Raw genomic sequence first — 12,925 nt, forward strand, 5'->3', positions numbered from 1 at the left:
AACCTTTTCTCCTGCTCAATTTAAATACTGTCCAGGAACCTTTCTCAATGAAACAATACGCAACTTGGATGGCATTTAAAATGTGCTAGAAAAAAGGTTCTCATCCTGTTCCGGAACCAAATAGAACCCATTAGAATGTATGGATTTCTGGATCCTTAATAACCTCAGGGTTGTTAATTCCTAGGAATTGTAAATAAATTGAATTCCCGTACGGAAGAGAAAATCAGCAAGTGTAAATGGGTTCTAGGCCGTAAGAAACCTTTTTATGTATAAAGTATTTCAATTCGATCCACGAACTTTTTTTCCGGCTTAATTTAAATACGGTCAAGGAACCTTTTTTTCTGGATCAATTTAAATAAGGTTCAGGAATAATTTCTTGCGGATCAATTTAAATTCGGTCCAGGAACATTTTTTAATGATACAATACGCAACTTGGACCGAATTTAAATTGTGCGAGAAAAAAGGTTCCGGTCCAGCAGCGGAATCCATTAGAATTTATGAGTTCCTGGCCCTTTTAACAACCCTAGTTTAGGCTCTTCAAGAGATTTCGGATATCTAGATGAATATATGTGATTGAATTGTTTGAAGCATCCAGATACGAGTACTCTAAATGTCGACATGACGACAACACTGTGGTCAGGCTTGGTAAAGGAAGGTAGGAGTAGGGATAAGCTTGACGATTCTCGAAGGTAAGTGAATTATTTGCAAGAATCAAGGTATTTATGTCATTTAAAGCACCAAATACATTGTGCCTTATTTCAACCAGCTTATTGTTGCTGTAGTTTAATAGAGGCAGTTGATCGAGACCGGGAATAGGTTTTTCAAAAGCATTTTCTTCTTATTTTATGTAGAGAAGTTAGAAGTTCGTAGATAGACTTAATATTAAATTTGTGGCCTTTCATGTTGTGGCAGATTTTATTTGATAGCCAGATCATACCTAGGGGTGATATACGTTCCGGATTTTCAGGGACAATCCCAGAATGGTATCATTTGTCCCGGTGTTCCGAATAGTTTCTTCTGGATGCACAAATATCCTGCAATCAGGTGGGAAAGGAGAAATGATTACGACTACACTTTCCTGAACTTTATTTATATAATAACGAAGGGTAAACGTTATCCCTGAAAGAATGAATATATAAGAATAAAAAGAAATCAAAATATCATGTTTTAGAACTGTATATAAATCTATGATTGAAATTCATCTTATTATCCAAACATGTCTATCTCTAGAATATTATGGAATATTAGTAACATCCAGTGACGTGAAACTTTATTTCACAGTTTGAATCTCTGGAATGTAAGATGTCCATACACATCATGCATATCCACAACAAAATAATTTTTGTGATTTGTGTGTGTGTTGGGGGAAGGGGTAATAGGGGGTCTTCCACCTCTTGTTGAATTTAGTACGTGCTACATTTGTTTTTGCATATTGGAAGAATATTTATTCTCTCTTCTGTCTGCATATTATTATTATTATTATTATTAGAACCAACTAGAACTAATACAAAAACTCTGAGTAGAGCCAGGATTTTTATGTAATATCAAAGTACAAAATATGTACATAAATATGTAACAATAATTATAATATATGTACCTAAATATGTAGTATCAAAGAATATGTAATATTAATAATAATCGAGTATTCAAGCAATTTCAAGAACTCTGCTAGATATTTATTTTATTTGAACACATTCAACATAATTTTCAGGACATAAGTTGTTCAAATTAAAATTTGTATTATAAACTCAAAAAGCACAGCAACATGTACATATTTAAGAAACCAAATTTGTAAACTATTTATTACTTTTTACATCAATAATTATTGTAGAATATGCAAATATGTAAGAGAGCACAATACGTAGGCAATAACGTAGGCACACAACTTTCGAAACAAATTGTAAAAAGAAGCGTTTACAGAAAGAACAATCGAATGAAAATTCATAGCTACTTTTATACTTTTTGTACAAGGGAACAAACATATTATGTAACTCGTTACGTACAGGAAAGTAGTTTGCTACGTTCCCCGGATTATTCTCAATGGAACTACTTACGTTTATTCCTCAACGGCGAGCCTGAGACTTATCAGCCTACTATGAAGCCCTCAGGTTGTGGGAAATCAGATAAGGATATGCTTACGTAAACTTTACTAACTCTCGCACACAAAAATATATTTAGAAGTCAGTTAATGTTAATATATTACACTAGAACTCACAAGTAAACTTCTTATTACAAACAAAAGTGTATTTAGATCATAATACTTCTTCACTACACAAATTAAAACATTCACATTTCCAAAATCACTTCCATTATTCCAGCAACATCCATCATCTCTCTCTCCTCACAACCCACAATCAAATGTTTTTAGGTTAGTCCATAACCATAACAGACTACCCAATTGAACAAAACAAATTACGTCATAATAGACAATTAACATATTAAACATATCAAACACTTAAAATGATACAATAAGTGGGTGCGTATCATGGCATCCTCCCACAAACAAAAAGAAAATTAACAAAATGAAAATGGAGTAAATTTTCTTTTTCAAAACTCTAGGGCCATCCACTCAACTCAACAACTGCTTCTCAGTTTCTTGGATTGTAGGACGGGGCAAGTGGTAACATCTAATTGTTTAACACTAGTTTCACCACTATCGAAATCTTCCGTCTGTGTAGCACTTTCTTTCCTCCTCCAATTGTAGTTACCTCTATACCGGTTATAGCGATGTGGGCAGAAATTATTATTACCATACGAACTTCTTGTTCTTCTTTCTTCTCCAGAAGATCGCTGTGATCCTTCGCAGTTCCTTCTTCTGTAGAACCCGCTTCTATTTTCTTCTCCTGAAGGATTGTTACTTTGTCGAGCGCTACCACTAAAGTTCTCATTATCAGATCTTCCGTTACCAGCAGGCACCTTCGCTGAATCGGGTTGATTTCTAGAGAACGTCAATTGCCTAACTCTAGCTTGGTTGGTTCTTCTGTCCTCGAATCTCGGGTTTTCTGTCCTCCATCCGTCGAGTTGCTCCGAGGCTTCATATCTTCCCAAGAAGCTGGTAAGTTGGTCCATGTTGCGTGGATCGCGAGTAAGTACCAACTGACGCACTCGCAGCGGAAGTTGACTAATAACCAAGTTCAGCTCTTCGCTTTGGTCAACGCTATCCACAAGATTACAATAAGAGCCATATGTGTCCCAGCAATATTCTTCAAGTGAGAGGCCACAGCTCCTCGAATACCGTTTGTTTCTCAGCATCTGCATTTCCCTTTGCTTGGCATCAGCAGAGGCATATTGTTTTCTAAAGGCAGCACAAAAGTGTTCAAAAGTCTTCCACTTCTTCTCATTTGCAACAAACCACGCCTTAGCCTTTCCTACCATAAGAGAGGGCAATAACTTCAATCTAAAAATCATAGGGACATTCATTAGATCCAGGTATGTTATTAGCTCTTTTAAATACCTCTCAGCAGAGACAGTATTAATCTCTCCAGTAAACTTTGAAAGAGCGTTAACATCAGACATGCGAAAAGATTTGTAGGAACTATTCTTATAGGCATTGTCACGAGATATCTCATTCTGTCCCCATCTCTCAGACTTTCCATTATTATGTCTCTTCCTGGGCTTTGTAATTTTCCTAGTTTCAGTTTCCTCAGAACTAGAGGAAACTGCAGAGCAAGAACTTGACGAGTGACGATTTATTTTCCTCATCTTCCCCTTGGAATCACCTCTCGTTGTTGAACCGTTCATTCCCGGTTGAAATACAGCTTCACCATTTTGAGAAGGTTCTAGAACACGACAGCCTGCCATTAACATCTGTAGTTGATCGACCTGCCTATCTACAGATGCGACTTTCTCCGTAACTTCTTCAAGTTTCTTTTCTTGCCTTCTCTGATTTAGCTCTAAATTATCAAGTAATTCTGAGGAACCCTGTGTTGCTTCTGGCCTTGCAATTATTTCAACACTCTCTATTCGTCCCCTCAATTTCTCAAATTCATTTTCCATTTCCTTTTCTTTAGCTTCTCTAGATGTTTTCTCCTGTGTCAAGTCTAAATTCCACTTTTCATAATCCTCCTTTTGTTTTTCTTCCAGCTTTAGTATTAATTCAGCTACTTGCCCCCTCACACGCAATTTCCTTCCTCAGAGTCTCCTTAATTTCTCTACATTCCTTTCGCCCCTCTTCTATTCTAAATAATAATTCTTCCTTATCTTGACTGAGCAGCTTCATCAATTCTCCTCTTTCTTCATTCCTTTTTCTTTCTTGTTCATTTCTTATCCTTTCCTGTTCCTCATCTTCTCTTCTGATTCTTTCTTGTTCATTTCTTATCCTTTCCTGTTCCTCTTTATCTTCTCTTCTGATTCTTTCTTGTTCATTTCTTATCCTTTACTGTTCCTCTTTACGTTCTCTTCTGATTCGATCCTGTTCCTCTTTATCTTCATTTCTTTTTCTATCTTGTTCATTTCTTATCCTTTCCTGTTCCTCTTTATCTTCTTTTCTTCCCATTTCCATTTTCTCCATCAGGGTTTGAAACAACTGTTCCAACCAAGGACTTCCTTTGTTACCCTTCTCTTTACAAATAAGACATTTCAATTCTTCCCCCTTATACTGCGATTTTGGCAAAGGATAACCAGCACAACGTAAGTGGAAGCTTCTTTTACAATCGTTGCACTCGACCTCTTCATCATCGGCTTTCCCTTTATCGGAACAGCAACTTAAAGTATCAATTTTTAACTTACGACGATCACTTCTTAAATTACGCTTCTGCATACCCTACTCAAACACATTTATCGAGTCCCGCGTTGCGGCGCCAAAAAGTTTACACCTGCTACGTTCCCCGGATTATTCTCAATGGAACTACTTACGTTTATTCCTCAACGGCGAGCCTGAGACTTATCAGCCTACTATGAAGCCCTCAGGTTGTGGGAAATCAGATAAGGATATGCTTACGTAAACTTTACTAACTCTCGCACACAAAAATATATTTAGAAGTCAGTTAATGTTAATATATTACACTAGAACTCACAAGTAAACTTCTTATTACAAACAAAAGTGTATTTAGATCATAATACTTCTTCACTACACAAATTAAAACATTCACATTTCCAAAATCACTTCCATTATTCCAGCAACATCCATCATCTCTCTCTCCTCACAACCCACAATCAAATGTTTTTAGGTTAGTCCATAACCATAACAGACTACCCAATTGAACAAAACAAATTACGTCATAATAGACAATTAACATATTAAACATATCAAACACTTAAAATGATACAATAAGTGGGTGCGTATCAAGTTTTCTTGTCTACCGATGCCAAGTTTCTAGGTTTTTGCCTAATCCTGAACTAACTAACTAACTAACTAACTAACTAACTCTCTAGCCTTCTTAAACCCGAAGGTTCATGGCTGCAGCAACACAGGCCTTCCATCTTTCCCTATCTTGAGCAAGATCTATATACTCTTTTCCATCCTTACCGATTTCCCTTAGGTCCATCTCAACGTTGTCCCTCCATCTTCGTCTTGGCCTTCCTACAGGTCTCTTACCATCAGGTTTCCCAATAAGAATCCTGTAAACTCCTCTTTCCTCTCCCATTCGTGCCACATGGCCTGCCCACCTAAGTCTTCTTGATTTAATTATTCTAATAATATCTGGACATGAATACAAATTATGTAGTTCTAAATTATGTAACCTTCTCCACTCACCTGTCTCCTCATCCCTTTTAGGTCCAAAGATTTTCCCAAGGATCTTATTTTCAAATACTCTCAATTTACGTTCCTCTTTCAATGTAAGGGACCAAGTTTCCCATCCATATAATACTACAGGCAAAATTACTGTTTTGTATATTTTTACTATTAGTTTCTTAGATATTAAACGAGAAGACAAAAGTTTATGAAGAGAGAAGTAACATGCATTTCCTGAATTAAGCCTACTTTTTATTTCCTCTTTAATATCATTTTCATTTGTTAATATTACTCCTAAGTATTTGAATTTGGAACCTGGTTCAAACGAGTTGTTATCAATAATTAGATTTTTATTATTACCTACCACTTGGTTTCGGCCTGTAAGCATATATTTAGTTTTCTCTTTGTTAACTTCCAAACCTATCTCTTTAGCAGTTTTGAAAAATATTTTAGCATTATTTTTAATTGTATTCACATCATCCTCCAGTAAGTCTACATCATCTGCATATGCTAACAACTGAGTCACACCATTTAATTTTAGTCCTTCTTTAGTTTCTTTTACCTTGCTAACAGCATATTCTAAGGCAAAATTAAAGAGCAATGGAGATAATGCATCTCCTTGTTTTAACCCATCATGAATTGTAAATTTGTCAGACATATTAATACCCACACGAATTTTACTTTCTGTTTCACTGGTGCATATTTTTATCATACTAACAAGCTTCTTAGGTATTCCATACTCTACTAATATATTATATAATTGATCTCTTTTGACCGAATCATATGCTTTTTTGAAATCAATGAATAGCTGATGGACATTTTGATTATATTGCCACTTTTTTTCAAGTGTCTGTCTGATGTGAAAAATTTGATCTGTAGTTGATCTGTTACGTTTAAATCCATATTGATAATCACCTATAATTTCATTAGCATATGGAGTTAGTCTTGTTAAAAGAATGTTAGATAATATTTTGTATGTTGTTGAGAGTAGAGAAATTCCACGGTAATTATTGCAGTTCATTTTATCACCTTTTTTAAACACAGGAACAATTATGGATTCTTTCCACTGTTGAGGGATTTCTTCTTTATTCCATATCATACAAATTAATTTATGAATTTGACATATTAACGAATTTCCACCATATTTAATTAACTCAGCTGGTATTAAATCAATGTCAGGTGCTTTGTTACTCTTTAGCCTTTTAATAGCATCTTTAACTTCAGTCAAGTTAGGTTCTGGAACTAAAGGTTCTGCTGTGTGTACTTCATTCACGTCTGATTTATTTCCGACATGGACATTTAAAAGGTCATTAAAGTAGTTCTTCCATCTATTTAGAATATCGCTTGGGTCAGCTAGAAAATCACCGTCTTTATCTTTTATCAAGTTTACTTTAGGTTGCCACCCCTTTCTAAACTCATTTACACCTTTATATAAATCTCTGATATTTTTATTTTTGCCGTTTGTTTCAATTTCGTTAATTTTGCTTTTCAAGTAATCTCTTTTTTTTTACTTCTAAACGTGCGGTTAACTTCTCGCTTTATTCTATTATAATTGTTTAGATTTGTATCATCAGAGTTATCTAACCACCTAAGTCTAGCCTGATTTCTTATTTCTATTAGATTATGACATTCATTGTCAAACCGTGGACCTAATCCTGAAAGCTAAACGAAAATATTTTTACCCGAAAAAAAGGTAAGGGGGAGTAACCCCGGCATCTTTCGATGGGAGTTCTCGTTTATTTTTTCAGCCTCAGTTTCAACTTGGCAGTCAATTTTAGGTGAGCGTAAACACTATGCATCTCATTGATTAGAAAATATGACATAACATGAGTTACAAATTTCCTTTATCATGTTTCAGAGATAAAGATACAGGAAAAAGGATCAAGACAGGATAAAATTACCGAAATATGTTGTTTTATTTACAGTAAATTAGCAAATATGGAAAATGTTATATCCGGGTAAGTATGTGAAAATATATAACATAAAAATTATGCAAAATCATATCGGTTATATAATTCGTTGACATTTTCCTGTTCAAGCTATGTATCTACAAAGGAATAGAATATGTAATTACATACAAATTCGGGTTCTAGTTATGAGTTGTTCATTTTTGCCACATAATTTTCCCCAGGCGAGTTTCTCTCTAACAGATTTCCATTTTCACCATTTTAACTGTTCATTAGTTATTTTGTCATTAAGCAATTACGTTTAACTAGAACCGATAATTCAAATAGGATAACATTTTCAGAATATTTATATGTAAATTTGCAAAAAACACAGGTATGTCAGTGTGTGGACTGTGGAGCATGTTTTGTAGGAACCATTTTGGCTCTGTTGCTCACGCGTGTGAATAATGACACCAAGAGAAATCAAGTTATTTCCAAAATTCTAACATCAATTATGAGTAAACATTATATTTTAATCGAGAGCTCGGAACAATCTCCTGAAACTGACGAACGTTATGTAAGCACCAGAAAGAAAGATGCCATTGAAACATCGAAAGCGAATTTTATTTTAAGCTTGGGACTCTTCCCTGAAGGCACGTAGAAGTCAAAGGGAAAGGCTCAAATCAGATACCCTCCCCCCGAACAGCACTTGATATTTAAAAATACAAAAAGAATAGGTTGGTTCTGAAAACAGGAAATAATAATTAAGTAAGTGATTACATGCAACTGAGAACCGAATGTATCTTTATACAGCATCAAGATCAACAGTGTTCATCAACAAGATCACGTGTAGCACATACTACAAATAAAAACAACCAAAAATAAGCATAAAATGAACAACCGACCATACATCTTAATGGGATTAAAAAATATAATTAAAAATTCACTTTAACATTTCAATAATACAAACGAATTAAAATAATCATTACCATGCATCTGTGTAAAAAAATATAACTGAAAGCTCAAGTCTTCTCTACATAGCCTACACAAGAAGAAAGAAAACAAAAATAAGCTTCTTCTTGATTATTAACAAAACAATCAACACAATAAACTCAAGACATAATTAAATTACCAATAAGTGCCTACATGGAGAAATAAAAAATAATAAATAAAATAATTAATATAAAATACTACAATATGTTTTTATAGTTCAAACAAAAAATGATCTTGAAATAAACACTATTGAATTCACAATTCTAAAAACATGCATCCAAGTTAATAATCTACATAAACTATGCTTTGATGTTAAAATTCAATTACTAATTACGACTATCAAACTACCATTACCATTAATAATACAAGTAAAACATACACTACCAAAAGGAGTTATATTATGTAAACTATTTTAGCCTGCGTGAATATATCAACATTTAAAATTCTACATGACATTGTTGTGTATTATTCTTTGTATTTTTAGGTGCAAGTTATATTTATTTATGCAACAAGAATCACTTCAAAAGGAATATTTAAATTAATAAAAATATTAACAATTAAAATTAGTATACTTCCAACCATCCTATTAATATTTATGTATTTTTGCATTCATTAATATTTCCATCTAGATTGCAAAAAAAAAGACATAACATGACAAACAACAATATCTTTGTCAGAAATAAAGAAATATAATAAATCTAAATCTCAATATATATATATTAAAAATATTACAAAGAGATGTACAAAGGTACTTTTACAGGTTACATTGTGTGTATGAAAAATAAACTACAGAGGAGTCTGGCAATTTCGAAACACAAAACATGAATTGAATAGAATCACTTCAATTGTTAACAATAAACAAAGTTCCAAAACAGCAACTATCTCAACAGACTTGACTTCAATGTCTTCTACGTACTCTCCTCGTAGTGAATATGGTTGAGAGCATGTCAATTTGTTGGCCTGAATGTCTGCAACATTCAATTCAGAAGGAGGTAAAGTAACGCCTTCTTGAAATTTCAAAAAATTAAAAAGAGCACAATTGCAATTCAAAGGGTTATCATTCAGATCAACAACAACTCGAGAATTTGATTTCGTAACATTCGTTGTTATTCCGTTGTCTTTCAATATAACAGAGGTGATTACATTGCGAGTGAGGTTGACCGTCAAGTTGAAAGGTGAGTACATCAGATCATCGAAATTGATGGTAGAAATTTGATTGCGAGAAAGACCAAGGTAAGTTAGACGTTTCAATGAGTTCTTCATTTGTGGAAGAATTTGTTTCAATCTATTGTACGAAACGTCAAGATACACCAAGTTGGGGAAAAACTCCAGGGTTCTGGAGTATGAAAATTCGCCAGTGTGTCTGTAGAAGAAATCATTGTCTAAAGAAAGAGAGTTGTGAGCAAGATTTAAGAAAAATAAACTTCGTAGATATGTAAATGCACCAGAATATATTATAGCTAAATTATTGTTGTTGAGATGTAGTTTATCTAGAGATGGCAAAAGATCTCCACCCGAAAACTTCTCTATCCTTTCAAGATTATTATAAGACTCGCGTACTATTGACGTGGCCTTTGGCCACGTCTCGTACGCTCGCCAACGTGCTTTGCTTATTTGGAAAGTTTTGAACGTAACTTCACATGTGTACGGGCTCTAATATGGAACAAATATTCAAAATAGTATTGCCAATTTTCTTAATAATAAAGTGAGTAAGCAATAACCGTTTCAAGATAGTTAGATTTCTTGTATAAACGAATTCAATAGCGACACTAAATTGAAAAAGCAATATTTACGTCATTTGTCATTTTCACATTTGTAAACATAATTGAAAAGAAAAATGTTTTCCGTCTTTTCCCATCAAATTCCTACCTCTCTAAGGGCTAATTGAGCGGTTTTTGAATTTTCTCGGCTATATGGGACGATTTCATGGGGGGTCGTAAACGGGTCTTTTTTGCCTCCGGGGCTTCCTTCATGGAGAACATTTATGTCAGTGAGTCAGTGGTGGGATTGGGGCTATTGAAGTGGGAATTGACCCCTGTGTCCCCCTCCGATTTCCATGAAACTTGGCAGATGTATAGAGGGGCTCAAAGTAAGAAATACGTGTTTTTGTGTTTCAGCTAAAAAGAAACGGGTTTAGGAGGCAAAACCAGTAGTGTAAGTTAATCGGTTCTACGCAATACTTGGTACGAGTGCTTTTTTAGCCTCTTTTTTTATCAATTGAATATCAGTTTTTGACATATTTTGACAATTTTTTGTCTGTGTTTTAGCATTTAGCGATGTTTTAGTAAAATTTCCCTTTTTTCCCACTCATACTTGGTACGAATGCCACGATCTTACGTGATATAACTTAACCTATTCATTTTTTTTATGCTAAACTACACGAGAGCCTCTACGTGCTTTGACCTACTAGTAGTACAATAAGCCTGCTTCACACGCATCAAGTGAGGATCACCAAAACCTCAAAAACTCACTTTCTGTCCACGTTCTGCGACTCATTTATTGCGCTGACGATGTTTCGCAGCGAAGAAAACAGCACCAAAACATCAAAAACTCACTTCGATCAATTGAGGTTCACCAAAACCTCAAAAAAAACTCACTTTCTCTCCACGTTCCGTGCCTGACGAAGGTGGTATGGTACGTTCTGGGACCATCCTTTTGACGTACTTTTTTTTATTTTACGACGTTTTACGGGCTAAATTAACCTACAATGAGAGAAAAGTGGACAGGAAAAAAGCTCTGGCATCACTTTTTTAAGCTACTTTTTACCTCCTGCAAATTTTGCTCTTATGCTAACTCGTCCTTTGACCTACACTTTTGAAATGACTTACGACATTTTCCTATAAGTCTGTCTCCTCTTACTGTAAGGTCCCTCAGTGTAATCTACTACGACCTTGCTCTCAGCGTAATCTGCTACGATGTTTTTTTGTTTGTTTTTTTAAAAAAAACTCATGTGTGATCTTCTGCGGTGTGTGTGTGTGTGTGATAATGAAAATTATTTTTGTTAAGGCCTTCAAAAAAAAGAAAAAAAAATATCCCGGCAGAGAGGGGTGCGTGGTGCACAACACCAGTTCTAATGGTCATGGCTATCAAAGCCATGCCTTTGTAGAGTTTCATGACTTATTATTTTTTTTATTTGCGCACCGAACTAACTTACATTGGATGCCGATCGTGGTGTGCAACGTTAATTTGATCGGAGGTGCCTTATCGGCTGGATCGTCGTCATTCTGCAGTACCGTCGAGGTGAAGTCTAAATCGTACACGCGCTTGCCGAAATGCTTTCGTATGCGTGGAAGGGTGTGTTCGGACCAGTGTGGAAATTTATTTTTTGCACTACCGAGGTTCGTGGGAGTCTTCGTACTCGAATTGTGCGAGGGGCTTGTGGTCGAAGATTCGTCCGTCGTGCTGGCGATGCTCGTCATTTTTAATTCGTTGGCCGGGACACTAAGGCTTCGATCAAAAACGGATTCAAAACAATCCTGTCGGGCTGGCGCAAATCCAAAACTAATCCACTAGGATGATGAATTAATTGCAAATTTGCAGCATCGACGTCGGACGACGATCTAAACCAGGCGCGGCATTTTTTACACACTCTGTAGTTCGTGATGGGTTGCAACGATGAAGGTTCGGTGCCTACGAGTATAACTTTCAAATCCGAAGAAATGAGCGTCGGGGTTGTGTTGGTCAGCGTCTGCAGGAAACACATCGTGTGGCAAAATTCGCAGCACGAGTCCGATACGTCGCAGCAGGAGAATTCGATGCGAATGCCTGGGATGAAATGGAGCAAGCACGCTTCGTTCTCCTGCTGGTCGATCTGGTCGAGGATCAAGCTGAATCCCAATTTCGGAGAAACGACCGCTTTCACGGTGTTTGCCTCGGTTCCGAATTGCCTGGCTCCGAAATTGCGATCTTTCATGTGAAAGTAAGAAAAAAGCGTTCGCACGACTTCGACCCACGGTGCGGGAATCTTTACCCAGTTCACGCGCTCGATACGCTCCCGAACGAACGCGGAATCCTTTTTGGGAAAGTAGCGTTCTTTGCTCGCGTCCAAGTTGAGAGAATCGATGTACGTGGCCCAAGACCACACGTGGTGCTGCTGATCGCTGCTACCCTCCACGATCTGGTGGAAACGAAAATTATCGGGCAAGATCGTCCGTTCGAAGGTTTTGTACTGGGTCGATATTCTTTTTTCCATTCTCAGGAGGCGCAGAAATTGAGTTTTGAACGCGTCAGTTTCGGTTACGTCCTGGTACAAATCTTTCAGGACGTTCAACTTGTTTTCCAGAACCGTATAATGCAGCACCAGGTAATTGATGTTGCAGTTTATGATGAAGAACGTCGGGATGATGCAGCAGAATCGATAGATCAGACCCCA

General features: G+C 36.0%; 1 protein-coding gene across 1 annotated transcript in view; it reads right to left on the reverse strand.

Moving 5' to 3' along the window:
* Positions 1–11,972, reverse strand: part of LOC145995067 (protein toll-like) — a 48,295-nt gene extending 36,323 nt beyond the window's left edge. The window contains exons 1-2 of the mRNA XM_083131598.1: positions 11,888–11,972; positions 9,446–10,157 (exon numbers count right to left, since the gene is read on the reverse strand). Coding sequence (XP_082987724.1) covers positions 9,446–10,157; positions 11,888–11,972 — 797 coding nt within the window. The remainder of the gene's footprint in view (positions 1–9,445; positions 10,158–11,887) is intronic.
* Positions 11,973–12,925: the final 953 nt, after the last annotated feature.

Source organism: Lepisma saccharinum, chromosome 11 (assembly GCF_977018435.1).
Source record: "Lepisma saccharinum chromosome 11, izLepSacc3.1, whole genome shotgun sequence".
Lineage (NCBI taxonomy): Eukaryota > Metazoa > Arthropoda > Insecta > Zygentoma > Lepismatidae > Lepisma > Lepisma saccharinum.